The 26,999-nt window shown below is 31.3% G+C and overlaps 1 protein-coding gene across 3 annotated transcripts in view; it reads left to right on the top strand.

Annotated features, from left to right (window-relative positions):
• Window positions 1–26,999, top strand: part of LOC127723579 (regulating synaptic membrane exocytosis protein 1-like) — an 86,632-nt gene that overhangs the window by 29,625 nt on the left and 30,008 nt on the right. For all 3 annotated transcript variants that reach the window (XM_052230253.1, XM_052230252.1, XM_052230251.1), the window contains exons 5-15: window positions 1,799–2,484; window positions 3,379–3,452; window positions 12,555–12,666; window positions 15,096–15,203; window positions 16,720–16,843; window positions 18,105–18,148; window positions 20,553–20,665; window positions 21,919–22,049; window positions 23,270–23,435; window positions 23,971–24,078; window positions 25,551–25,674. In XM_052230253.1, the coding sequence (XP_052086213.1) occupies window positions 1,799–2,484; window positions 3,379–3,452; window positions 12,555–12,666; window positions 15,096–15,203; window positions 16,720–16,843; window positions 18,105–18,148; window positions 20,553–20,665; window positions 21,919–22,049; window positions 23,270–23,435; window positions 23,971–24,078; window positions 25,551–25,674 (1,790 nt within the window). The remainder of the gene's footprint in view (window positions 1–1,798; window positions 2,485–3,378; window positions 3,453–12,554; window positions 12,667–15,095; window positions 15,204–16,719; window positions 16,844–18,104; window positions 18,149–20,552; window positions 20,666–21,918; window positions 22,050–23,269; window positions 23,436–23,970; window positions 24,079–25,550; window positions 25,675–26,999) is intronic.

Here is a 26,999-nt window from a genome sequence, read left to right as displayed (position 1 = left end):
TGAATAACAAAAATGCATACCCTTATATGCTTATGCTATTTAATGGAGAGAAATATATTTGACAAATATCTGACGCACTGTAATACAACTGGTTTTAATCACATGTATGAAAAGTATTGAAATCTGTTTAGTTCCAGGCTTCAGATACTAAAATTAATTTGATTTAATCAGCAACCTTATCATATTATATAGTTCGTCTTATTTTTTTTCGACCTTTAACGTACATTATCAAGCTTGACATAGTGACCTATACCATTTGCTCATTCCTACATGTATCAGTCATTACATAGTTAGTGCTATGATTTCACTTATTTTTTCACCATCAATTAATTAGTGAAAATATTTGATGTCACAAAGAAGAAGCTAATTTGTTTTGCAAATGTCATTAGGTCAATTAGGAAAAAAAAAAGTAGGTCAATCCTATCAGAGTTTGGAACTCAAAATTGTTTTATTATGATATAGATTCCACTACTGCATCAAGTGTATTATGATACTAAAGACTTTTTAAATATTTAAAATTTAACTGTTGAGTGTGGTGAAATATACGAGATAAAGTGGTGGAATCTGTTTCTCTGATGATTTTCTAGCCCACTTCATGACAATTTAATTTCACGATTTTCAAATTCACTTGATGAAGTTAGATAAGGAAAGATCCAAGTTTTAAATTTTAACGACAATTTATATTCGTGTCATTTTTCTACTCACGAAAGTCGCGAAAATAAATTGCTCGCGAAAATTAGTTGGTTTACAGTAATAATGAATTCACAGCAGTAACATTGAACAGTTTGGTTGTTCATCTCAAATTCAGATCTCCAACATCTTACATGTCTTAAGAGAGGATTTGTTTTAACATACTTTTTAATATTTTCTTGCAACTTTTCAAATATATGTTCTAATTATACCCCACGGAAACAAAGTTCCGTAAGGTACAATGTTTTTGACCTGTCTGTCTGTCTGTCCGTCTGTAGATCTGTCAGTCTGTCCTCTTCTTGTCATCGCAACTCCTCTCAAACCATACAACAGAACTTTGTAGGCAACAAGGACATACTATGTAATGTGCATATCAACAGGAAATTATGATTCAATTTATTTTCTAGGAGTTATGCCCCTTTGAACTTAGAATTTTGGACTAAATACACTACTGCAACAGTTTGTCATCGCAACTCCTCTGAATCCACACTAAAGAATTTCATGAAACTTTGTAGATGATAAGAACATACTATGTAGATGTGCATATCGATAGAAAATATTCAAAATTACGGTTCAGTTTTGTTCTAGAAGTTATGTTAGTAATGGCTGACAAATAGCTACTAGGACTGTATTCAAATTTTACATGCAAAATTTAAAAATCTAATACTGGTAGCTAGCTAGTTTTATGTGTAAACACCTATCAGATATTTTAAATGTTTCTTAATTTTGTTTCCTTTGACATGTTTGACTCTATGGAATAAAAATTGGTTGTGAGGAAATTATACCAGTAAAAAACATGAAGTCACCGTCGCTCCTGTAAAAGTTCTACACATTCCCTAAAGTCAATAATTGAAAAATACTTGACTTTCAATTAATTCATAGATTTTTTTTATCATGTTGGTAGTTAATGAAAATACATAAACAATAGAATATTTTCTTACTGATCTTTAAAAAAAAAATTTAATGAAAATCAAAAAAAGAATATTGTCATACAGCATGTATAGATGAAGTTGCAGACGCCATTAAATAATGACATTAATTAATAAGAAAGTTATTTCTAACACAATCAAACTGTTATAATAATTATATTTATACTAAATCTTTTCAGAGGTAACAATGAGGATAATATGTCTGGTAGATCTTCTAGAGAGGGTCGTCCAAGCAGAGATGACCATTATAAACATACCACAAATTCTTACCAAGAGTCAAACCAAGACTATGCACAAAACAAATGGGGAGAATCTCAAAATAAACAACACATGCCTTCACACCATAGGGACAATGTCCAAACAGGAAAAAGTGAAAGACACCCTAGTGGTCGACATCCACGGGATCGGCTACCAAGTGGTGGAAAAGATAGACGATCCCCAACTCCGAGTGATCGTAGAAAAGACGATATTTATGATCAACGTGTGTCTTCTTCTTCACAAAGTCTTTCCAAACACCACAATATACGTATTGAGAGAACTAGTGACTCCCCATCATTATTGGAAAACAATAATGAAAATGTACGTTACAGTTACGACAAACAACACTTAGATCCAAGTACTGCTGCAACTGGCAGAAACTCACAAAACAAACGTAGTCGCAAACTGGAAACTATGTTAAGGAATGATTCATTAAGTTCAGATCCCTCAGACACGTCACGACCACCACCACCGAAACCTCATAAAAATAAACGAGGTAAAAAGACTCGTCAACATTCCCTTAGTAGTTCCGATGATGAGATACGATCAACTCCAGAATGTTCGAGTGGCGAGGAACAAGAAAGTGAAAGTATAATAAGTGAAAAAGGTATTGATAATTCTAATGTTATGTTACCTCTCCTTAATAAAATTCTCTAACTGCATAAAAAGATTTTAATATTCATGAGTTAATTAGAAATCTTTCGTTGTCTTTAAAGGTCAATTATTGGAAGTTAAGTTGCCACTTTAATCAACAATGCTTTTGGAAAATAAACCAGTTTGGAGTATTGGACCAGCCAGGGTTACTTTTTTGCCACTTAAGGTGGTACCTAACACTACAGGGAGATAACTCTGTAAAAATCAGCTAAACATTTTAATCACGTTGTATTGTTAAGGAAATATTAAGCTTCTCAATGATCAAAATTAGTGTTTGTCAAACTGCTATATAACCAATGAAATTTTTCTGATAAAGTGGTTGGTTCAAATTTTTTGAAATTTTTATATTTTTGTTAAAGGTATCAAAGTAAACATTTTGTCAAAATTTTATGAACATTAAACGAGCCAAATTAATATTAGTCAAGGTGTTGGGTACCACCTTAAAATTCATATCATCATGATCATGTTTCAATGAATGCTAAAGATATACCAGGATAAACGTCTCAATAATTTTAACTTACATTTAAATTTTGCTAATGTTATTTTGCAGCAATATTCAGGAATAACATTAATTTATCACAATATTATATTGAACATTCAGTAAAAAAAAAAAAACTTTTATGTGGTACATTGTATATATATATATATATATAAGAAATTTGAAAATTCAGAAGACCCTACCAACCTAATTGTTTCCTGTTTATTCAATAGCAGAAACACAGATATTTTTATAACTTGGCCTTAATTAGGTTTCAGAATCACCTGTCTTTCCTCAAATGATGACCATTCAACAGTGATTCTTTACTTTTTATACATGTTATATGATTAAATGAATAATATATATTAGGAGAGTATGATATGGGTGATGAACGATGGAGAAAAGACGAAATTCTTGCTGCTAAAATCAAAAAGTTTCTGTCGGTGAGTCAGACAGCATGTGTTACTATGGTAACCACAGACCTTTGAAGTTTAACCTTCTACTTAGGATTAATCTACCAAGCTGTTTGGTCTTAACTTTAATAGTATTAAGAAAATTTAGTTTTCAAAGAATATTTGCAATTAAATGTACATGTGTCCCATTTTTAAATTACAGTCATCATTGCGACTGTCTTGAGAAAAGTTTTGACCAAAAAAATTGCCACTAAAACTTTTGGCATGACAATTTCAATTATAAAGTTTGCGACAAATAGTTATTATTTTGGGTCATTATGATATTGTAAAAAAATAGACATGATAGCAGAAAAAATGTATTGGTAACCATGGTAACCATGGAACATAAATGGAACATGCGCCTTCTAAAATTGAAATAATGATTAGTGTTTTTTTTTTACAGTAAGTGTTTTGCCATAGATCCCCAAACTTTGAATGATTATAAGTCATAAGGTGGTACATAACACTACAGGGAGATAACTGTAAAAATCAGCTGAACGTTTTAATCACTTTCTATTGTTAAGGCAATATTAAGCTTCTCAATGATCAAAATTACAGTGTTTGTCAAACTGCTATATATCCAATGAAATTTTTCCGATAAAGTGTGTGGTTCAAGTTTTTAGAAATTTTTATTATATTTGATCAGGGTAAATATTTTGTCAAAATTTTATGAACATTAAACGAGCCAAATTAATTTTAATCAAGGTGTTTATACCACCATAAGGAAAAAATATTACAGTTTTGACTTGTCATTCATCTGGAACTGTGAATATGATACCAGAATATGAAACAAAAAATCAGTTTTGCTTTCACACTAAATTATAGTTTCATCAGCATGTCTTTAGTTTGTCACAAACCAAACAGCGTGACAGATAAAAATCTAAAGTAAAAGGTTAAAAATCAGCTCATGCTGGGTGAATGTCAGTTTATATTAACAGTGTTTTGGTTTTGGCTTTATTGTTATAGACAATGTTTTATTTGCTTAGAATTTTTTTTTTTAATTTATTGTACATATATTAATATAATAATCATCAAATATATATATATGCATTATGTACTGAGATTATGTTGTTATCATAATATAAAAGATACGGTTTAGATCATTGTAGATTTTGATTTGAAAATATTTAATTTTTAATTTTTCACTTTTACTCCTTGATTTTAGCAAAATTAATACTGCCAACTCAGCAATTTTGTGATGTTAGAATTATTATTGCATTGACGCTTACCAATCAGGTTTTTTGTCAAACTAGTCCAGGAAATTTCCGGATGGTTTTCTGCAGAATTTATTAACTGTGGGATTGCTTAAAATATATTTGTTATGGTGGGTTGGGTTAAACTTTTTTATAAAAATTTTAGTAAATTTTTGACCAAACTGGTCTTCCATAGGAATAAAAGCCTTCAAGAGATGTGGATTAAACATCATTGAGACTGCAACTGAAAAAATAAGAATAGCTTAGAGACATCTAATGGGTAAGATACAGTCTTCATCAAAGGATAGGGACGTGGTTTGGTGAGTGACCTTGATACGTGACATCTCAGTTTAAAGGAACTGTGACCTTTAAAAATGTGACCTAGAGACCTGACAAAGGCTGACAACTCATTTAAAAGGACTCATGACCTTTAATATGTGACCTTGAGATCTGACAAAGGCTGACATCTCATTTAAAAGGACCTGTGACCTTTAAAATGTGACCTTGAGATCTGACAAAGGCTGACATCTCATTTTAAAGGACCGGTGACCTTGGGATCTGACAAAGGCTGACATCTCATTTAAAAGGACATGTGACCTTGGGATCTGACAAAGGCTGACATCTCATTTAAAAGGACCTGTGACCTTTAAAAATGTTCAAAACAGAGAATGGTATAATAAGATGAAATAACAATCCCAGTTAAATTTGATTAAAAGTGACCTGAGGTAATTTTATAAACCTGACTTTGTGACATAAGGAGGTACCTTACTGTGGCCTCTCATTTGTTTAGAAATCAGAAGAAAACACCAATTTTTCATGGGATGTCAACCTTTTGGGACTTTGTTCACAGGATTTGATTTGGAAAAGAGTCTGATTAATAAGAATTCATTCTTTTGAGAGATGTAAGAGCAGAATTACTGTACCTTTGACCTTTGGTTATTTTGCTTTTCTTTCCAAATTCTTTTATGAACTTTTGATCAAATCAACAGTACAACATGCATAATGATGGTGATATATGTTATGGTAATCTGTAATTGTTTTATTTTGCTTCAGACTTAAATTGTAGATTCTTATCAAAGGTTTGAATTATGACTTTTTTTTTCAAAATTTTTCAGATATTTTTTTAAGCTAATATTATGATTAATCATTACTGTTATTCTTCAATTTTTCATTTTTCAAGAACTTGTTATGATAATTTAATAAACATATCAAAATTCTTGGACTTTTGTTTGTTTTGTTTTTTTTATTAAGCAGGACTCACAGTTATATGCAGTGGTTATATGCACAGTTTTCCTTTTTATTTTACTTATGTGCAACATTTACATCTTGTAAGCACATCTGTTCTGGTTCCAATTTCACAATTTAGAAAAAAAAAGAAAAAAAAGAGGCAAAAGTATGGAAAGAGAAATTTTTCGCAACTAGATGAGAATCTACAAATAAAGTTGATGAAGTCACACCTGTTTATTTTTCTTTATTTTGATTATTTTAAGTTTCGTTTCCAGGGTTTCAGCCAAAGCATGTGTACATATCTTCAATGTATTCCTCAAGTCTTTACAAAGCTGATTTCTCCAGCGAGCCTTTAAAGGATTCGGGTATAGACACGGGACACTCGAGTAGTTCACAAACTCTTAATGAAGACAGTTCAAAGGTACATTGATATTGTATCTTTGTCTTAAAAAAAAAGTACAATGTATACCAGGAAATTTCAAAAGAATATGGAAAAAAATTGTCCTTTTTTTTTTATAGGAATATGCAGTTTTACGTTGCCCCTTGTGTTTGTATGTTGAAACAGATGTGTGTAGTAACCAAATTGCTAGCTGTCATTGAAAAAAGGAATTTCAGTGATTTTATGAAAATTGAAAAAAAATCAACTTTTAAAAATATATTTAAAAATTCAAGTTTGAAGCAAATATTGAAGAAATAGATGAAGTTTTTCTGTAACAAGTCACAAATTTCCTTGTATACAAATTTAAATCTTTTTCATGTCTTTATCATGTTTTAGCTTATCACCTTTTTTGTGTGATAGAATGCAGTTCAATCACGCAGTTGATTATTTTGTATGTGAGAGAATGCAGTTCAATCACACAGTTGATTATTTTTGTATGTGAGAGAATGCCGTTCAAGCACATAGTTATTAATTGATTATTTTTAACATGATTGAATGCAATTCAAGCACATAGTGGATTATTTCCCTTGAATTCTACTTCTTTTATGTGCTTTCTCCCTTTACACTTTGAAATTAAAAATGCAATGTCATGAATGTCCCCCCTACAAGAAATCAGCTTTGTACTGAGATGTCTGATAAATGTTGTTAATTTATTATACATGTTTTTAATTGTATGAAATCTATATGTACAGTTTTCTGAAACAACTGATAGATTCGATTTTATATCTTTCCAATAATGTTTAAACTTTCAGGGAAGTAGGCTATATATATTAGCTGCAGAGCTATTACATGTATTAGGTCCTTATGATATTTTTATTGCCCCCGCCATAGGCGACGGGGGCATTAAGTGTTACCCTTGACCGTCTGTCTTTCCATCTTTCTGTCTGTCAGTCCATCCCATTTTTGTTGCAAAGCTTCAGCAGTGGGCATTCATGTTCTCAGACACCAGGACACATTCTTCTTTTATTTACAATATTCGGACTCACAAATCAGAAAACATAATAAGGACCAATAAAGTTACAGTTCTGCAGCTAGCTATATGTAATAATATATGTAAGAACAAATGAACATGATGAATGTACACGATTCTTTCCGTTCTGAGTTTACTTGTAATGTAGGAGGTAACTATTTTGTACTATTGTAATCAGATGTGTTTATATTTGAGAAGTTAACATGCAGACTTACAATTAAAAAAAAATGGTATGAGTAAATTGTAGCTTTATGAATAATGTTGTCTTTGTTCTTCCATAAGCAGCCTGCTTCCCAAAGATTTGTTAAGCAGCAAAATCAAAAGAATTTCAGAAAACTGTAAAAATGTATAAAATACAATGTATATAAACAAATACAATTACTGTAAATTCAGAAATTATTGTGAGGTTTTTATTTATGGAAATAATGCAACAGAATGTATTCTGATATCTGATACATATAACTTTATGCATATTTTCCTGAAATAGCAATGATTGATCTCGCAAATTAAGACCATTCTTCAAAATTCGCAATAATAAATGCACTTAATAATTTCTGAATTTGCAGTATACTTTTTTCTGGTTGATGTTGATCATGAAAATAATGTTAATCATTAATTATAATTACATTCTAACAGAAAGATTCCTCTTGTTGTTTTTATAACTTTGCTATTGTCCATGTTGTCTGAATTGTTTATGTTGTAAATTTTGATTTATTTCCTTTTTATTGTTTTTAAGTTGATCTATGTGTATAATCATTTTGCTTAAAACTTACTTTGTATAGAAGATGATCATAATATTATAAAAATGTATGAATTCATAAGATATTCAAGTAATATTTTTGAGATGCAAGACTATATACTTCTTTTAATTGTGCTTTTTATATGACCGCAAAAAAATTTTGTGGTCGTATATTGGTATGACGTTGGCGTCGTCGTCGTCGTCGTCGTCGTCGTCCGGCGTCGTCGTCCGAAGACACATTGGTTTTCGCACTCTAACTTTAGTTTAAGTGAATGGATCTTTTTGAAATTTGACCATAAGGTTAAATACCACAAAAGGAAGGTTGGGATTGATTTTTGGGGTTAAGGTACCAACAGTTAAGGAATTAGGGGCCAAAAAGGGGCCAAAAATAAGCATTTTCTAGTTTCCAGACAATAACTGGAACGGTGTATGGATCTCTCTGAAATTATACTACAAGTTTCCATACCACAAAGGGATGGTTAGGATTTGCTTTGGGGGGTTATGGCTCAAACCGTTTAGGAATTAGGGGCAAAAAAGGGGGAAAAACAAGGTTGTCCTGGTTAATGGACAAATACTTTAGTACAAAACATAATTTAAAGCAGTGTAAGGGAGATAAATCAAATACATCATTGAAATTATCTCCCTTACACTTCTTTTAAATTATGTATAAAGTAATGGTTAATGAACAATAAAGATAATTTAAAACAGTGTAAGGGAGGTAATCCAAATACAACGTTTTGGTTACTTCCCTTACACTGCTTTTAAATTATGTTTAAAGAAATGCATATTTATAAAGGAAGACCAGTAAAAATATCTGCAAATGTTGCATCTTTTTTTTTTACCAAAAAATCCATATGAATGATTTGACACTATATTTTTAATTCTATTATAAAATAGATTAAGTTAGCACTATGGTAAATTTAAATGGGTAATTATGGTTGCCAACTCCATTGGAAATTTGAATTGAGATTATGACCATATCTTGAGGGAAAGAATTTTTTTAAGGGAAAAAAAGGGGGGGGGGGATAAAAAGAAATTGTGGGGGGCAATTTTTTCTCATTTCAGATTTCAGAAATTAAAAAGAATTATTCCTCAAATATTATTTTTTTTTCAAATTTCAAATATTGAAAAATTTCAAGAAGTAATCTTTAATTGCACAGTATGGCGCATTAGATTTGTAAAATCTTTGATCACATTTATTTATTTGTTATGCCGAATCTAACAGTGTATTTAGATTTTTAATTTTGGGTCCAGTTTTCAAATTGGTCTACATTAAGGTCCAAAGGGTCCAAAATTAAACTTTGTTTGATTTTAGCAAAAATTGAATATATGAGGTTCTTTGATATGCTGAATCTAAACATGTATTTAGATTTTTGATTTTTGGCCCAGTTTTCAAGTTGGTCCAAATTGGGGTCCAAAATTAAACTTTGTTTGATTTCAACAAAAATTGAATATATGGGGTTCTTTGATATGCTGAATCTAACCATGTATTTAGATTTTTTATTTGTGAACCCCATTATCAAATTGGTTCATATTGAGGTCAAAAGGGTCCAAAATTAAACTTTGTTTGATTTCATCTAAAATTGAATTATTGGGGTTCTTTGATATTCCAAATCTAACCGTGTATTTAGATTTTTAATTTTGGGTCCTGTTTTTTAAATTGGTCTACATTAAGGTCCAAAGGGTCCAAAATTAAATTAAGTTTGATTTTAACAAAAATTGAATTCTTGGGGTTCTTTGATATGCTGAATCTAAACATGTGTTTAGATTTTTGATTATGGGCCCAGTTTTCAAGTTGGTCCAAGATAGGGTCCAGTATTTAAACTTTGTTTGATTTCAACAAAAATTGAATATATGGGGTTCTTTGATATGCTGAATCTAAACATGTATTTAGATTTATGATTATGGGCCCAGTTTTAAAGTTGGTCCAAATTGGGGTCCAAAATTAAACTTTGTTTGATTTCAACAAAAATTGAAAATATGAGGTTCTTTGATATGCTGAATCTAACCATGTATTTAGATTTATTATTTGTGGGCCTTGCTATCAAATTGGTTCATATTGAGGTCAAAAGGGTCCAAAATTAAACTTTGTTTGATTTCATCAAAAATTGAATTATTGGGGTTCTTTGATATGCCAAATCTAACCATGTTTTTAGATTTTTAATTTGGGTCCCGTATTTTAAATTGGTCTTCATTGAGGTCCAAAGGGTCCAAAATTAAACTTAGTTTGATTTTATCAAAAATTGAATTCTTGGGGTTCTTTGATATGCTGAATCTAAACATGTGTTTAGATTATTGATTATGGGCCCAGTTTTCAAGTTGGTCCAAGTTGGGGTCCAAAATTAAACTTTTTTTGATTTCAACAAAAATTGAATATATGGGGTTCTTTGATATGCTGCATCTAACCATGAATTTAGATTTTTGATTTTTGGGCCCGCTATCAAATTGGTTCATATTGAGGTCAAAAGGGTCCAAAATTAAACTTTGTTTGATTTCATCAATAATTGAATTATTGGGGTTCTTTGATATTCCAAATCTAACTGTGTATTTAGATTTTTAATTTTAAGTCCCGTTTTTTAAATTGGTCTACATTAAGGTCCAAAGGGTCCAAAATTAAACTTAGTTTGATTTTAGCAACAATTGAATTCTTGGGGTTCTTTGATATGCTGAATCTAAACATGTGTTTAGATTTTTGATTATGGGCCCAGTTTTCAAGTTTGTCCAAGTTGGGGTCCAAAATTAAACTTTGTTTGATTTTAACAAAAATTGAATATATGGGGTTCTTTGATATGCTGAATCTAACCATGTATTTTGATTTTGGACATTGGACCATAATAGGTAAATTAAAAAAATTCAAGTTCTTAGACCACATTCTTTCTGTGTCAGAAACCTATGCTGTGTCAAATATTTAATAACAATCCAAATTCAGAGCTGTATCAAGCTTGAATGTTGTGTCCATACTTGCCCCAACTGTTCAGGGTTCGACCTCTGCGGTCGTATCAAGCTGCGCCCCAGCGAAGCATTTTATTAGTTTTGACTTTGACTTGGAACATAATCTTATTTAAAATTTGTTCAAATACTTTAAAAAATTTGATTACTATTGTCAAAAAGAGCAAATATATTACCATTGAAACTGAAGTGTAGAATTTGTTTTGTGCAGTTATAATAATGTTAATCAGGTATTATATGGAAATTATATATTATAAGTTATATGCATGGTTTGTTATTGACCCCCTATGGATCCATAGAGGGTTAGTAAAATCCATAGGGGTGAAGCCAAAGGCCGAATCTCCTATGGATTTTGCTAACTCTCTATGGATCCGTAGGGGGTTAGTAGTGAACCATATAATGAATTTATCGCACACAGGACTTTTCCTGTTAAGTTATGTATAGATATAAGCAATGAAATAAAAAACATTAATTGATGACGTCACCATTAATAGTAAACTTGACCTCATGAACCCATATGATATCCATAGGAGTCACCATGTGACGATGTTAAAACCAGTCATAACGTCATAATTTACCAGAGGTGTGATAATCAAAAATCACCACACATGCTACAGTACGGCAGTTCAGATGCATAATAGACTTTTAATTTACTATACTATGTTCACAATGTGTTTTCAAATCATAATTCCTGAACCCAATTTAAGCAGCTTTTATTGAATTTTTTTTTTTAAATAACTTTTAAATTGAAGAAGTTGTGACACACAGTATTTATCAAACATGTAGAATCTTTTTGTACATTAAAATTTTAAAGTCTCAACCATGCTATTAATCTGTTTTCTGAAATATTTTACTGTAATACTGCAGGATGATAATTTGCTGTTAAATACTGAATATTTACAAGATATGCTGACAGAAAAAAATTTAACAAACAGCTATTTAATTAAAACAATGTTATAAAAGGTCTGGTAAGAGCTTATTTTGGCCTAAAATTTGAAGTACATCTGACGAAAGAATTTTGACATTTTTAAATACTCCAGTCGATTCAATTAGTATATGTAAAATATTTGAACTGATTTGGTCATTAAAGACACCTTAATTCAAGCTTAGATATGAAATTCTATCAAATATTTCACAAAACATCACTTTTTAGATGGTTTTTGTCTAAAATGGAAGTGGCCGCATTCATGTTCAATCCCAACCTTTATATATGTTTATGTATCATCATCAAATACATATAATTAGATATTAAGACTGAACTCAAGTGCAGCCACTTCCATTTTAGACAAAAACCGTCTAAAATTAGTACAAATGCTAAAATTGTGAAGATTTTAGTAATTTTGCATGAATTAATGATGCTAGTACCTGATGCATGTGCAGTGTTATGTAAAAAAACAGCCCTTATTTATTTTACAAAAGTATTCTTCTTTCCACTAAATAGCTAAAAGTTTACACTTTTAACAAATTTTTGAAATGCTATATTTTTGGGCAAAAAAGGGTCTTACCAGGCCTACTCCTTAATATTAAGAACAATCATTACATTTGCTAATTTTAACATGTAATCTGATGTTTGTAGCATCCTGTCACATGGCAAAAATCGGCAGATAATCGTCGATGGATAGGTCACATGATATTGAAAAAGACGGTATTGGAAGGTGGCAGACAAGATGATTCGGGGGCCATACTGGGTATGTTAGATAATGCAGGCAGGTTTTTATGAGTTTTATTAATACACGAGGACGTAATTCCTCATGATATAGCACACATTAAACAAAAAAGAAATATAAAATAATAAGGAGATGTGGTATGATTGTCAATTTGACATATCCACCAGAGCCCAGATGAAATAGATGTAAGCAATTATAGACAACTATATGGACTTTTACAATTAGACTAACTCATACTGTATAGTCGGCTATAAAAGACCCAGACATGAATAATGCAAAACAATTCAAACGAGAAAACCAACAGTTTAATTTATAACAAAATAATTTATGAAAAATAGATATGACAGACATGAACCAATGACAACCACTGAACTACAGGCTCCTGACTTGTTACAGGCACATCAAAATGTGGCAGGGTTAATATAAATAAGAAGATGAGGTATGAGTGCCAATGAGACAACTATCCATCCAAGTCACAATGCGTAAAAAGTAAACAATTATAGGTCAAAGTACAGCCTTCAACACAGAGCCTTGGCTCACACCGAACAGCAAGCTATGAAGGGCCCCAAAAAGACTAGTGTAAAACAATTCAAACAGGAAAACCAATGGTCTAATCTATATAAAAAACGAGAAACACTTATGAACCACACCAACAAACGACAACCACTGAAAAACAGGCTCCTGACTTAGAACACGTGCATAAAAATGTTTGTGAGCACTCTACCCTCCCCTTACCTAGGGCAGTGGTTAAACAGCACAACATAAGAACAAACTGTAAAAATCAGTAGCAATTGTCTTAGTTCAACAGTTTGGTACGAAGCACAGCATACTGTAAATTCAGAAATTATTGCATGCATTTATTATTTCGATTGTTGAAGAATGGACAAAAATGCTGAAGCTGGCCTCCGGTGCGGGATTTTCTCGCTGTGTTGAAGATCAATTGGTGGCCTTAGGGTGTTTTCTTCTCTTTGGTCGGGTTGTTGTCTCTTTGACATATTCCCCATTTCCATTCTCAATTTTATTGAGTTTCATTATTGGGATTTCAGGAAAATCTGCATACAGTTATATGTATCAGAATATCAGAATGTGAGTTCTTATTATTGTGATACTCACCAGTCACATTATTCCCATTAATAAAAACCTTGCAATAATTTCTGAGTTTACAGTATTTTTTCTTTGGTTTAAAATTTATCCATAACCTTAAAATTACAATTTAAGACACTTTATTAACTTTAACCCAATCGGCCTACAAGAGGTTATATAAACAAAAAATATGAAAATGAATGCCTTTTTCAGTGGATTTAAGGAGTTGGGATAGTTTAAAGTACAAATGTCACACAAAATACTAATAATCATTCCACCTTTAGTATATTGGGAACTATATATTATATACAGTACCGGAAGCATCTATCAGTTATGAATTCACTTTAATGTTGTAATACATTTCTTACAACATCCTAATTGTCAAATTGCTGTTTCAAAAATATTACTTAGAATGCATAAGTTTTTGAAATGGCACAATGTAGAATTTTGTTGTTGAATATGTATGGTTGAAACTGAAAATTCCATGAGGAATGAGCCTTTATACTTGTGCTTTAAGACAATTTGTTCATATTGGATAAACTGAAAATTCCAAATGTTTCATTTATTATTGAGTATCTAAAAGCTTTTACACCATGAATTAGATTATAGGTTTACTTTCAGGTTAAATGATTGTTGTTGGTATTTTACACCATGAATTACATTAGGTTTACTTTCAGGTTTAAAGATTGAGGGAAAAACAAGGGTGTCCTGGTTAATGGACAAATATTTTAGTACCAAACATTATTTAAAGCAGTGTAAGGGAGGTAATTCAAATACATCATTTGAATTACCTCCCTTACACTGCTTTTAAATTATGTATAAAGTAATGGTTAAAGAACAATTAAGACAATTTAAAAGCAGTATAAGGGAGGTAATCCAAATACAACGTTTTGATTACCTCCCTTATACTGCTTTTAAATTATGTTTAAAGAAATGCATATTTATAATGAAGACCATGTAAAAATATGGTTGGTCAATTCGCAACAGCAAAGTGTATTGCACAAAAGCAAAAAATTGAATATAAATTCAAATCTTATAACCAATTCTAAGTTCTTTGTCTACAGTTATTCTGTCAGAAACCTTTTATGTGTCAAATATTTAATTACAATCCAAATTCAGACCTGTATCAATCGCGAATATTGCGTCCATTTTTGCCCCAACTGTTCAGGGTTGGACATCTGTGGTTGTTATCCAGCTGCGCTCGGCGAAGCAATTTATTACACCATGAATTACATTATTGGTTTACTTTCAGGTTTAATAATTGTTGGTGGTTTTTTACACCATGAATTACATTATAGGTTTACTTTCAGGTTTAATAATTGTTGGTGGTTTTTACACCATGAGTGACATTATTGGTTTACTTTCAGGTTTGAAGATTGTTGGTGGTAGAAGGACAGATGCAGGACAGTTTGGTGCTTTCATTACAAAGGTCAAGAAAGGCAGCATAGCAGATACTGTAGGGCATTTACGACCAGGTAAGCATTTGGCGGAGAAGATATCTATTTTGAATGAGGACCTTGGTGGCCAAGTGGTCTAAGTAGTTCATCTACATTATCACTAGCCTGTCAACACTGAGGTTATGAGTTGGTACCCTGCTCATTGTAGGTGCATTGTAATAATAATAATAATAATAATTCTTTATTTAAAGAGGGTTACACAGTTAGCTATAAAACTAATCTTTCCTGAGGCTCTCATGAAATACATTCAAATATTACAAACAAAGAATTACAAAATAACCAAACAAACACACACATAAACAAAATCAAATAAATTATGAAATATACAATTTTCAAAACAGGTAAGAATGATGAATTCATATAGTATTGGCATCATTGAAATAAACTCTGATCACAATTGACTAGGACCTGAGGTCGGCCATTTTACCTGCCAAAGGTTGGTGGTTCTCTCCAGGCACTCTGGCTTCTTCCACCAATAAACACTGGCCACCATGATAAAGCTAAGAGTAATGAAAGTGGCATTAAACCCCAATAATCAATCAGTCTATTTTATATAGATGGACAATGGATGTATTTTGTTTTTGTGTCTTTCTGTTTGGTGACTTATTGGCATATACCTTACATCTCCCTAATTTGTAATAGAATAATTATGTAGTAGGGAAAGGGTATTGTTTTATTTAACTTTATTTAAAGGACAGTCATGACAGTGGCACATAATGAGTGATTCAAAACTTATAATTAGAAAGATGAATATGTATGCATCTACACATGACATGCATGTATGAAATTTCCTCAATCTACAACACATAATATAAAACATGGGATATGGGGTATCCATCCATGACACAAAATCAGTACATGCACAGCAAAAAAAAAACACAAAAAGCAAAGGAACAGCACTTTTATTGCTGTTCTATATCTCATAGTCACAGTGAGGCCTTCAACATGGAGCAAAAAAACAAAACAACAAAAATACTCTCACCTCACACAAGTTTAAGCTGGCCCCTAGGAACGGCTTGAGGGGAATTCCTTGCAAAATTAACTTGGATAGACTTTGTAAGATGTAACACTACCAAACACATGTTTGTGTTTAAAAAAAAGCTAAAGGACATTTATGTGTGCCAGACCTCAAATGTGCAGCTTGAAAACAATATGAGCATCCTTTTAAATGAGAGGTGAGGTAGCAAGATCACCCTTCAAACCCCAAAGGTACCAGGGATGGATTTTATTATGTTGGAGCCACACAGCAAACTGAAGTTGGTTGTAAAAGGTGGTATGTGCACGGATGAACCGGAAATAAAATGGACATACTGAAATGAATTAGAATGAATGCTTTTTACCCAATGTGGTATATTATTAGCTTCAAGCTTTCGTGGAGATATGATTTCATTGTTTTGCCAATGTCTGCATACAATTTATAATTCCTCGAACGTTTAAATTCAATGTTCATCTGTAACCATAAAATCCCACAAAATTGATATCCCGCGAATAATAATTTCTCCCCAGTAAATCAAAATCTAAATTTTTTTTGTAGGTGATGAAGTAGTAGAATGGAATGGTAGATGTTTACAAAGAGCTACTTTTGAGGAGGTCCATGACATTATCTTAGAATCTAAACAAGAACCACAAGTAGAACTTATAGTGCATAGAAGTGTCAGGTACATCATTAAAATTTTCTATATTGTATTTTATACATGATAATATTAATTTTAAAAGTTTCATATGTATCTTTTAACAACTGAAGAGGATAACAGATTTTTTTTAACATGTACCTCTATATAATATACAACATATGACTGGCATTGGATAGAAATTGACCGTATGCAAATGAATATCAATACGTTTATTAACCTATTTCGGGTTGAAAATCTCTACGGAAAGTGTTTAACTGTTTGAAAATTGAGTTGTTACAAGACCCCTACAACATGTACAGCACAGGCCAAAATTCATATTTTATTTCATATTTTAATGTTCCAAAATCAATCAAAATCTTATACATATATACATGTATATGTGCACTTGTATAAGGTCAATTTCTATCCGATGCAGCTCATATATCATATGTAAGATTGTTAAGAAAAAAAATCAGCAAACAAGAAGAATATATACAGGCCTTAAGATTCGGAGAACAATATCAATAAGAGATGTACACTAAAAGATGTAATTATGAGCTGCGTAGGATAGAAATCAACCTTTTGCAAATGAATATCAATACATCTGTTAACTTATTTTGGGTTAAAAAAAATCTCTATGGAAAGTCTGTAACTGTTTGAAAATTGAGGTGTTGTAAGAAAATCTACAAAACAGACCAAAATTCATCTTTTATTTCGTATTTGAAGGTTCCAAAATCAATTATAGTCTTATACATGTACATGTACTTATGCAAGGTCAATTTCTATCTAACGCAGCTCATATGATAAAAGTTGCACTTGAACTGTTGATTGTTAAAAGTAGCACTATCACCAACAAGATTTATATGAACAGCGTATTTAATTTGTCAGAAATGAAGGTTTCTAGGTGTTAAATCTGTAAAAAACATGTTTTGACATTAATTTGCTATTATAAAACCAATATTTATGTTATTTTAATTTTTTGTACACTGAATTTCAAAATAACTTGTCTACAGAATTAGATTTTCAATGATTAAAGTTTATCAACCATTCTAACTAAGGTTGCCTGACCACAGTGAAAAGTTTCATGATTTTGGACTAGCCTCTAAATAGAATCACATAAGCACAAAGTTTAGATTTATAAATTGTGATATAATTCACCATTTCTGTGAACGTTAACTAGAACCGAACAATGAAAGTTTTTTATTACAAATTTTCTTTTCATGTTGAACTACAGAATACACATAAGTTGATTTAATGAGTAACTGTTATATTTTATTTTAAAGAATTATTTTTCTTTTTCTTTCAGTAATGGTGAAGTACCACCAGGAGTGCATGTTGACCAAATTAAAGGTAGGTCTTCAAATGCAAATAATATGAGGTTATAATTGCAGTTAATTTTAGAAGGCTACATATAAAAATGAGATTTCCAGAAATTAAAAAACTTATGCCATATAACAAAACTCTAATAAGGTCTTATTTTACATATGGCCTCCAATGGCATAGCACTCAGTACAAGTGGTTACCATGGGAGCAATTTTTTTGACTACCATAATTGAAATTACAAAATAAAGCATTCATGAATCATGATACTACTTTTTTCAAAGATGCTATGCCAGTGCCTTTTGCTATTTTAAAGATATTTGGAATTCAAACCCTAGCAGTAAAAGGAGCAAATGCTATTGGCATTTTATTGTCTACAGTTTTATACTTCATTCAATAATATTTCAAAATATTTTTTTAATGAAAATATAGCTAGCTAACAAAGTGTGTCTTCTCATAATAATGTCATGTTTTCTTTTTTTAAGGAAACCGGTAAGAGCTTGCTTGATTATATGCATTTTCAAAAAACTACTAAAAGATTAATGTTTGTGTATTTTAGCTTCTAATTACTAACAAAACTGATATCCATGAAAACTAACATAGTAAGCTTATAGTAAATTCTACAAAATATGGCCTAGTTCTGATATAAAGAAATAGATCATTTTACCTAGCAAAATATATATGCATAACATTTGAAAATACAAGATAAAGCACTGTCTCATAAAACAGTTATTGAACCCCTATCTATTAAGGAGTTACTTCCCCTATTTCAGACTCCAATCATCAAGGTCTTCCCCTAAAATGAATGTAGGAGGTTTCAAAGTGAGGTAGAGGGGGCATTCAGTTTTACCCTTTTCCCTCTTAACTGCCGTACATCTGTACATCCCAAAATTAGTTTCTGTTCTCTAACTTTAGTTTGCCTCAACCAAATGTAATGAAACTCATACACAATGCTTATTACTACCAAACACGGATCAAGTTAGAATTTGGGTGGCATCACTTTCACTAGTCTCCAGTTATGTCCCTTTATAATTGGAAACAATGCTAAATTTACCGTTTCAGCCCTCTTTCTTTAGTTTGCCTCAACCAAATGTTTTGAAACATATATGCAATGCTTATTACTACCAAACGCAGATTAAATTCTTAAATTGGTGGCATCATTTTCACTGTTCTCCAGTTATGTCCCTTTTTAAATGGAAAAATTGCTAAATTTACCATTTCTGCACTCTTTCTTTAGTTTGCCTCTACCAAATGTTATGAAACTTATACACAGTGCTCATTACCACCAATTACAGATCAAGTTTGAATTTGGGTGGCACCACTTTCACCAGTCTCAAGTTATGTCCCTTTATAAAATGAAAATTGATGAATTTGCCATATATTTTCAAGTGGAGGCATCTGTGTCCTATGGACCTTTTTTTGAATTTTTGCAGCATGCTTAAAATTTAATTGAAGATTTCTTTAAAGACAAGCATGGTTCATTAAATTTCATTTTAAATGGTTTTTACATGTCCCTTGGAACGTTTTCTATAGGCTTGTATACAGACTTTTGCAAAACCACAAAATCAAAAATATATGAAGAAACAATTTTTCCCTAATTCATGAAAATTGGTAGCCATGATAATAAATGAATCAACATTACATTTATTGTTTGGAAGCCATATTGATTAATAAGATTATCAGATCAATATATTTTTCTACCATGATGGATTAATGATAATACATAAAGAATATCGTGACTTTTTCAATATCACATTCATATCAACAAGAAACACCAAGTGAATCCCAGAACTCTGAGGCTCCACTTGAGGGATTATATTGGTTGAGGGTTGATATAGTGCACATGTCGGATATAAAAACAGCCATATAAACAATTTATTATATACCTCAAGTGTAATTTTTAACGAGAGTCGTGACTTGATGTCAAATAGATAAGGGGTTTGATAAAGCCTTTCCAACAGTGACAGATATCGATAAAATGATGTTGAACAGAATAGAAGTTTGATAAAACCTTAGCAAACAATATCGATATGATCACGGAGTGGCTGATAGAGCACTATTGCCATTGATTATATTACACATACACTTACCTTGCATTTACTACTACTATAATAAAACTGATAATCATGTTTTAAGTCCAAATGCAAAAATTGTGTGAAATATTTATTTGTAAGAGAATGAATTCCTTAATGAAGTTTCAGTGAATAAAAATGCATAAGAGAGGCAAAGGATACAAAAGGGACATTCAAACTCATATGTCGAAAAAAAACTGACAAAGCTATGGCTAAAAAAGAAAAAGACAAACAGATGAACAACAGTACACAAAACACAACATAGAAAACTAAAGACTGAGCAACACGAACCCCACCAAAAACACGGGGTGATCTCAGATACAAGGGATAATGCTGTAATAAGATAAAATGTGTTTTTTCAGGATACAAAGAAGATTCAAATGACAGAAATAGACCAAATCTAAGAGTTATGTCCCCTGCTTCTTCAACAAGTCAGAGAAGTCATCAGTCACCAATGTCACTTGGAAAACTACAGGTATAATTGTTTCCATACATTGCTTTTCTTTATCTCAAACAAAAATTTATGTTATTAGTTGAAGAAAATAAAACTTTTATATCATATTCATTCAGGCTTGAGGACACCAGTTATCATCAGTATGCTAGATTGAGAAATTATTATTTTCAAGCAAATTAGAACTGATATGATTGGTCACTTATAGATTCTGGGTTCCAAGTTCAATTACGGTAGCTTTATATGTAATCAAAACTTATAAACTATGCCAAGCCCACAATGATCTAATCATCAACATTTTGTAATATCCTATAAGTTTAAAAATCTGATTTTGTTTTTTTTTATATCTAAGTATTATACTTTCAGTGGAATCATTTATTATTTACAGTACCAATTTTTGTGGATTGAGAAAAGTTGCAATTTTGTGTTGATTTGATTTTGTAATTTTTCCAAAGTCTGCATGAAAACCAATATAAATTTGTACTTTGTACATTTAAATTAACTCAGTCTTCAGGCTTAAATACAGGCCCAGCAGCTCAGGCTTGTAAAATTCCTTTAGGGTCTATAAAAATCATCTTTACAGGACAACAGAATCTTAACAAAATTTTTTCCAAAAATTGATATCCGGGCCTGTAGATTCAATAGTCTTTTGAGAAGACTGGTTTACCTAAACCTACGAAATCCACGAAAATTGGTATCATATATATCTATTTATAATGAATCCATGATGATTAAGTTCTTGTGACACGGTGTTGACTGCTGTACTCCTATTTTACATTTTTACCTATTATGTCTGTCTGTTTTATTCACACACCGTTGTCAATATAATGGAATTTGATGCGACTGTCATACAAGTGAGAGGTTTAGCTAGCTATAAAACCAGGTTCAATCCACCATTTTCTACAGAAGAAAATGCCTGTACCAAGTCAGGAATATGACAGTTGTTGTCCATTCTTTTGATGTGTTTGTGCTTTTGATTTTGCCATTTGATTAGGGACTTTCCGTTTTGGATTTTCCTCGGAGTTCAGTATTTTTGCGATTTAACTTTTCACACTTAATCCTGGACATTTATTTTAATTAAACCTTTACACATCGTAGAATGACTGCTTCCTTACCTAATATGGACAAAAAGCTCAATTAGTCCTTCGAGTTCTTGCGGGCTGAATGATTATTTTTTCTAAGTCATACTTCATTTTAGCTATTTGAGCACATTGTTTTCTTGAAATTAAAGACTTAAAAAATATAAATGATTGTTGAGTTACATATATTTATTTTAGCTGAAAATGTGGTATAACCATAAAAGTTTTGAACTGATAGTTACAATCATCTGTGCTGCTGGTCTTCCATTTACGGATCAAGGAAAAGTCCGTAATCCATACTGCAAGTTATATCTACTGCCAGATAGAAGGTGAGTTACTGTGCAATTGTGCAGGATATTTTTAAACTTGAATAATTATCAAGATTACTACTCTAGAAATTTAATGTACTTTATACTGTAAATTCAGAAATTATTGTGTGCATTTATTATTGAGATTTGTGAAGAATGGACCAAAATGCAAGATTATTTATTGCAATTTCTTGAAAAACTAAATACAGATACATGTATCAGGTATCCAATACAAGATCTCATGTTAGTAATACTGACCAAATGCATAATTATCGTTAATAAAAACCTTGCAATAATTTCTGAATTTACAGTATTCAGAAGTTTTTGTGATGTCTGTGTTGTTGAGAAAATTAAGAGAATAGGTTTCACAAAAAAGATAAAAACTAGATTTAAAATTTTCATAGTATTATTTGTATGCAGATTTTCCTATATTTGCAATATTTAATCTTGCTTTTATTTCTAATGTTCAACAGTGGCAATAATAAGTTACAAAAATTTCTGAATTTAAGGTATCTTTGGATTTTCGGATAAGTCGAAGCAGGAAATATATAAGTGAGTGATTAGGTCAGTTTTATGGGGAAACATGAGCAGTAGGTCAGTGATATTTGGGATGCAGCTATTTTAGCATTGGCACATCTCATTTCCATGGAGATTATTTGGCCCTGCCTCCTCAGTCATGGTCTTTTGACTGAATGTTTTGCTTAGTTTACATGTATTACTTTGTGATTAGGTCAGTTTTTAATGAACCATTAGTGATAGGTCAGTGATATTTGGTATGCAGATGTATAAGCATTGGCACATCTCATTTCCTTAGAGATGATTTAACTCCTCTCCCTCAGTCATAGTCTATAGGCTATTGGATATTTTGCATAGTATACATATTAATCTTTGTGATTAGATCAGTTTAAGATAAACCAGTAATGTTTAGTCAATGTTACTTAGTATATGCAGTTGTATAAGCATATACAAGTCTCATTTCCATGGTTCACTGACTTTAAAACTTTTGCATAGTTTAAAAGATAAAATTTGTGCACCTTTAGTCATAGCTCATAAGTTAACATGTTAAAACATTGCCATTATAATTTCAACATTTGCATTTCACAATCAATATTACAAAAAGCGAGTTTATGTTTGTTGCTTATTTGTTTTTGATTGTCCAATAAATTTACTTCAGTAGTTTCAATAAAAGTATTTCATTGGAATTGATTTATGTATATATTTTGATCTTTGTTTCTTTACAGTGAAAAAAGCAAGAGAAGAACAAAAACCATAGCAAGTACTAATGACCCAACCTGGAATCAAACATTTATGTATTATCCAATAAAAGAATCAGACTTCCGAGACCACATCCTGGAAGTTACTGTATGGGATTATAACAAACATGGTGCTAGTCAATTTATGGGGGAGGTAAGGAGAATAGCAGAATTATAATAGATAAGGTGCTAGTCAATTTATGGAGGTAAGGAGAATAGCAGAATTATAATAGATAAGGTGCTAGTCAATTTATGGAGGTAAGGAGAATACCATAATTATAATAGATAAGTTGCTAGTCATTTTATGGAGGTAAGGAGGATAGCAGAATTATAACAAATATGTTTCTTTTCAATTTATGGGGGAGGTTAGAAGAATAGTAGAATTATAACTAATTTAATTCAATTTAATTTCGAAGGAGGTAAGGAGAATAGCAGAATTATCATCTGAACAATAGACAAAAATGTTAGATAAATTATTGCAATTTCAGGACATACTGCATACAGATAATGCCATCAAAATTTAAATTGCTAAATTTTACTGTTGTGAAAACCTATCATCTAACAATTTTCTCAATAACAAAAAGTATCACAAACATTTCTGATTTACATTAAGTATTTAGCATAAATATTAATATACAAAATGTTTGATAAAAACTTTTTATTTTCAAAATTTAATGATTTATTTTCAGGTGCTTATAGACTTGAATACAGCCAATATGATTGATGATCCTTATTGGTACCATCTAAGTCACCATGACAACTCCAGTATACCACTGCCACAGTCATCTCCTAGAACAGTAAGTGTGAACAAATGTATATAGATATAAGAAGATGTGGTATGAGTGCCAATGAGACAACTCTCCATCCAAGTCAAAATTTATAAAAGTAAACCATTATAGGTCAAAGTACGGTCTTCAACACGGAGCCTTGGCTCACACCGAACAGCAAGCTATAAAGGGCCCCAAAAATTACTAGTGTAAAACCATTCAAACGGGAAAACCAACGGTCTAATCTATATAAAAACGAGAAATGAGAAACACTTATGAACCACATCAACAAACCACAACTACTGAACATCAGATTCCTGACTTGGACAGGTGTAAACAATTGCAGCTGGTTTTTACGTTTTAATGGTACCAAACCTTCACCCTTATCTAAACCAAATTTTGCACTGGAAATATAGTGGTATTCCAATGGAGCTCCAATCTCCACTGCTTTATTCAATGGAATTCTGGTGTACATTTTCAGTAGGGATGAGGAGTTGATGCATGGTACCAATGTATCAGGTTTTCGATTTGAGACATTCAAATTTTAATAGTTTAAAACTACAAGGATTTTCTCTTGTCATAAATATTGAAAAGAACTGTCAAGAGTGGTGAAAAATAATATCCAACTTGATTTAATTATTCAAATATAGCATATTTTCACTATAAAAGCAGTGAAATTTTCAAAATTTTAAAGCTACAAGGATTTTCCCATGTTGAAAATATTTGACAATGTACTGTCAATGGGAGAAATATATCCAATGAGATTCAAGGATATTATCTGTTTCTTTTATAAATTTTAGCCTAGTAAGTATGAAAAAAAGCTATATTTTTTCAGGTTGACATCATCATATATTATAACATTTAGTCACAATAGTTAAACAATAGAAATGGAATCAAAATTTTACACCATAACAGAATTTGACTACTGTGGATTCATTTATTTTCGTGGGTACCAATTTTCGTAGATTGCCGCAAACTTATACTTTTGTGGATATTTAATTTTGTGGTTTTGCCAAAGTCTGCATACAAGCCAATGGAAAATTTGTTATTTGTGGAACATTTAAATTTGTGGTTCACCTGTACCCACAAAATCCACGAAAAATGGTATCTGACGAATAATAATGAATCCACAGTACTTTTAGAGCTTATGTTTGTAGTACAAACAAACTTATAATTGTGGATTCATTTATTTATGTGGAAACTAATTTTTGTGGATTCTGGAAAACATGCATTTTCATTGATATTTGATTTCATAGTTTTGTCAAAGTCGCACAAAAGCTTCAAGAAAATTTTTAATTCTTTGAACTTTTAGATTCATGTTTAACCTTTCCTAAGGAAATCCATGAAATTTGGTATCCATGAAAATACATGAAATCCGAAGTACATTGTGTTTTAATTAATAAGCTATGATTTAAAAAAGTTTCAGCCAGGAACTTTAGAGGTGAGCATAAATTATAGCATAATTCTTGACAACAATTAACATTGTGTTTTAATCTTTGTAGAAATCAAGTCAAGATCCGTATGATTTACGTCATCGCCATTTATCTCCTCCGACCAGTTCCCGTGGCCTGAGTGACAGCGATGTTTCAGAGTTCGACATTGATGACAGCATTGGTGTAATACCAGGTTAGCATGCTTTCTTCATGTTAACTTCTAGAGTAATTTAGAAAAAAAGATTTAAAAAAATAGTCTATCTTGTAGAAGATGATTGAATATTAATAGTAATTTATTAAAAACCCCCCCTTCTGTAAACCAACTTATATTTGCGGATACTTTATTTCGCATTTAGCCCTTACTAGCCCATTTCGCGGCGATTTAATTTCGCGATTTTCAAATTTGTTTGATGTAGTTAAATAAGGAAAGATCCAAGTTTTACATGTCGCGAAGATTTATATTCGCATTATTTTTCTACTCGCGAAAGTCGCAAAAATTAGTTGGTTTACAGTATTTGGATGGAATTGCCAAAAAAATCTTAATAAAATGCAGTCATAAGTAGAAGGATGCATTGATTCTAAAATTAAACAATCATAAGATTTCCTCTTCTTAAAAAGTTTCATAGAAAAACAGAAAATTATTATAATTATCCCAAATCTGTTGATGCATATTTTAATGTTAATAATTATCCAAAATTTCACGTAGATTATTTCTTACATATATATATATGGTCATTTAAAATTGGTTTGATTAAAGGCAGATAGGCATTGTTAAACTGAGCATTTGGCTAAACATTTATTAGGGCTGCCATCTTGGATTTGTTGCCTGCCTTATCTGTTGGTACCATATATGTTTATGAGCATTTATAATTGAAGAGACAAAACTGAAATTTATAAATATATTTTCTTGGAAATTTGCATGGATGTCAAAAATTTTCATTTTCATGAATAAAAAAAATCTGTTATTTTCAAAGGGAGATAACTTTTGCACAAATGAGTTCAATATAGGGTCTTTCAATAAAGTCCATATTACTGCAAATCATTGAAATTCTTCAATATTTTGTGAAAAAACAAGAGTTGAACATCCATTTTTATATGACCGCAAAAAAATTTTGCGGTCGTATATTGATATGACGTTGGCGGCGGCGTCGTCAGCCGGTGTCGTTGTCGTCTTCGTTGTCGTCGTCCTAAGACACATTGGTTTTCGCACTCTAACTTTAGTTTAAGTGAATGGATCTCTATGAAATTTTACCATAAGGTTCAATACCACAAAAGGAAGGTTGGGATTGATTTTGGGGGTTATGGTACCAACAGTTAAGGAATTAGGGGCCAAAAAGGGGCCAAAAATAAGCATTTTTGTAACTTCCAGACATAACTTGTGTGTTAGTGTATGGATCTCTCTGACATTGTACCACAAGGTTCCATATCACAAAGGGAATTCTGGGATTGATTTTGGGGGTAATTGCCTCAAAATGTTAGGAATTAGGGGCCAAAAAAGGGCCAAAAAACAAGCATTTT

Source organism: Mytilus californianus, unplaced genomic scaffold, assembly GCF_021869535.1.
Source record: "Mytilus californianus isolate M0D057914Y unplaced genomic scaffold, xbMytCali1.0.p SCAF_13, whole genome shotgun sequence".
In the NCBI taxonomy this organism is placed as follows: Eukaryota; Metazoa; Mollusca; class Bivalvia; order Mytilida; family Mytilidae; genus Mytilus; species Mytilus californianus.
Note: the sequence above shows the minus strand (reverse complement) of the source record. Positions and strands in the feature narration are given on the sequence as shown.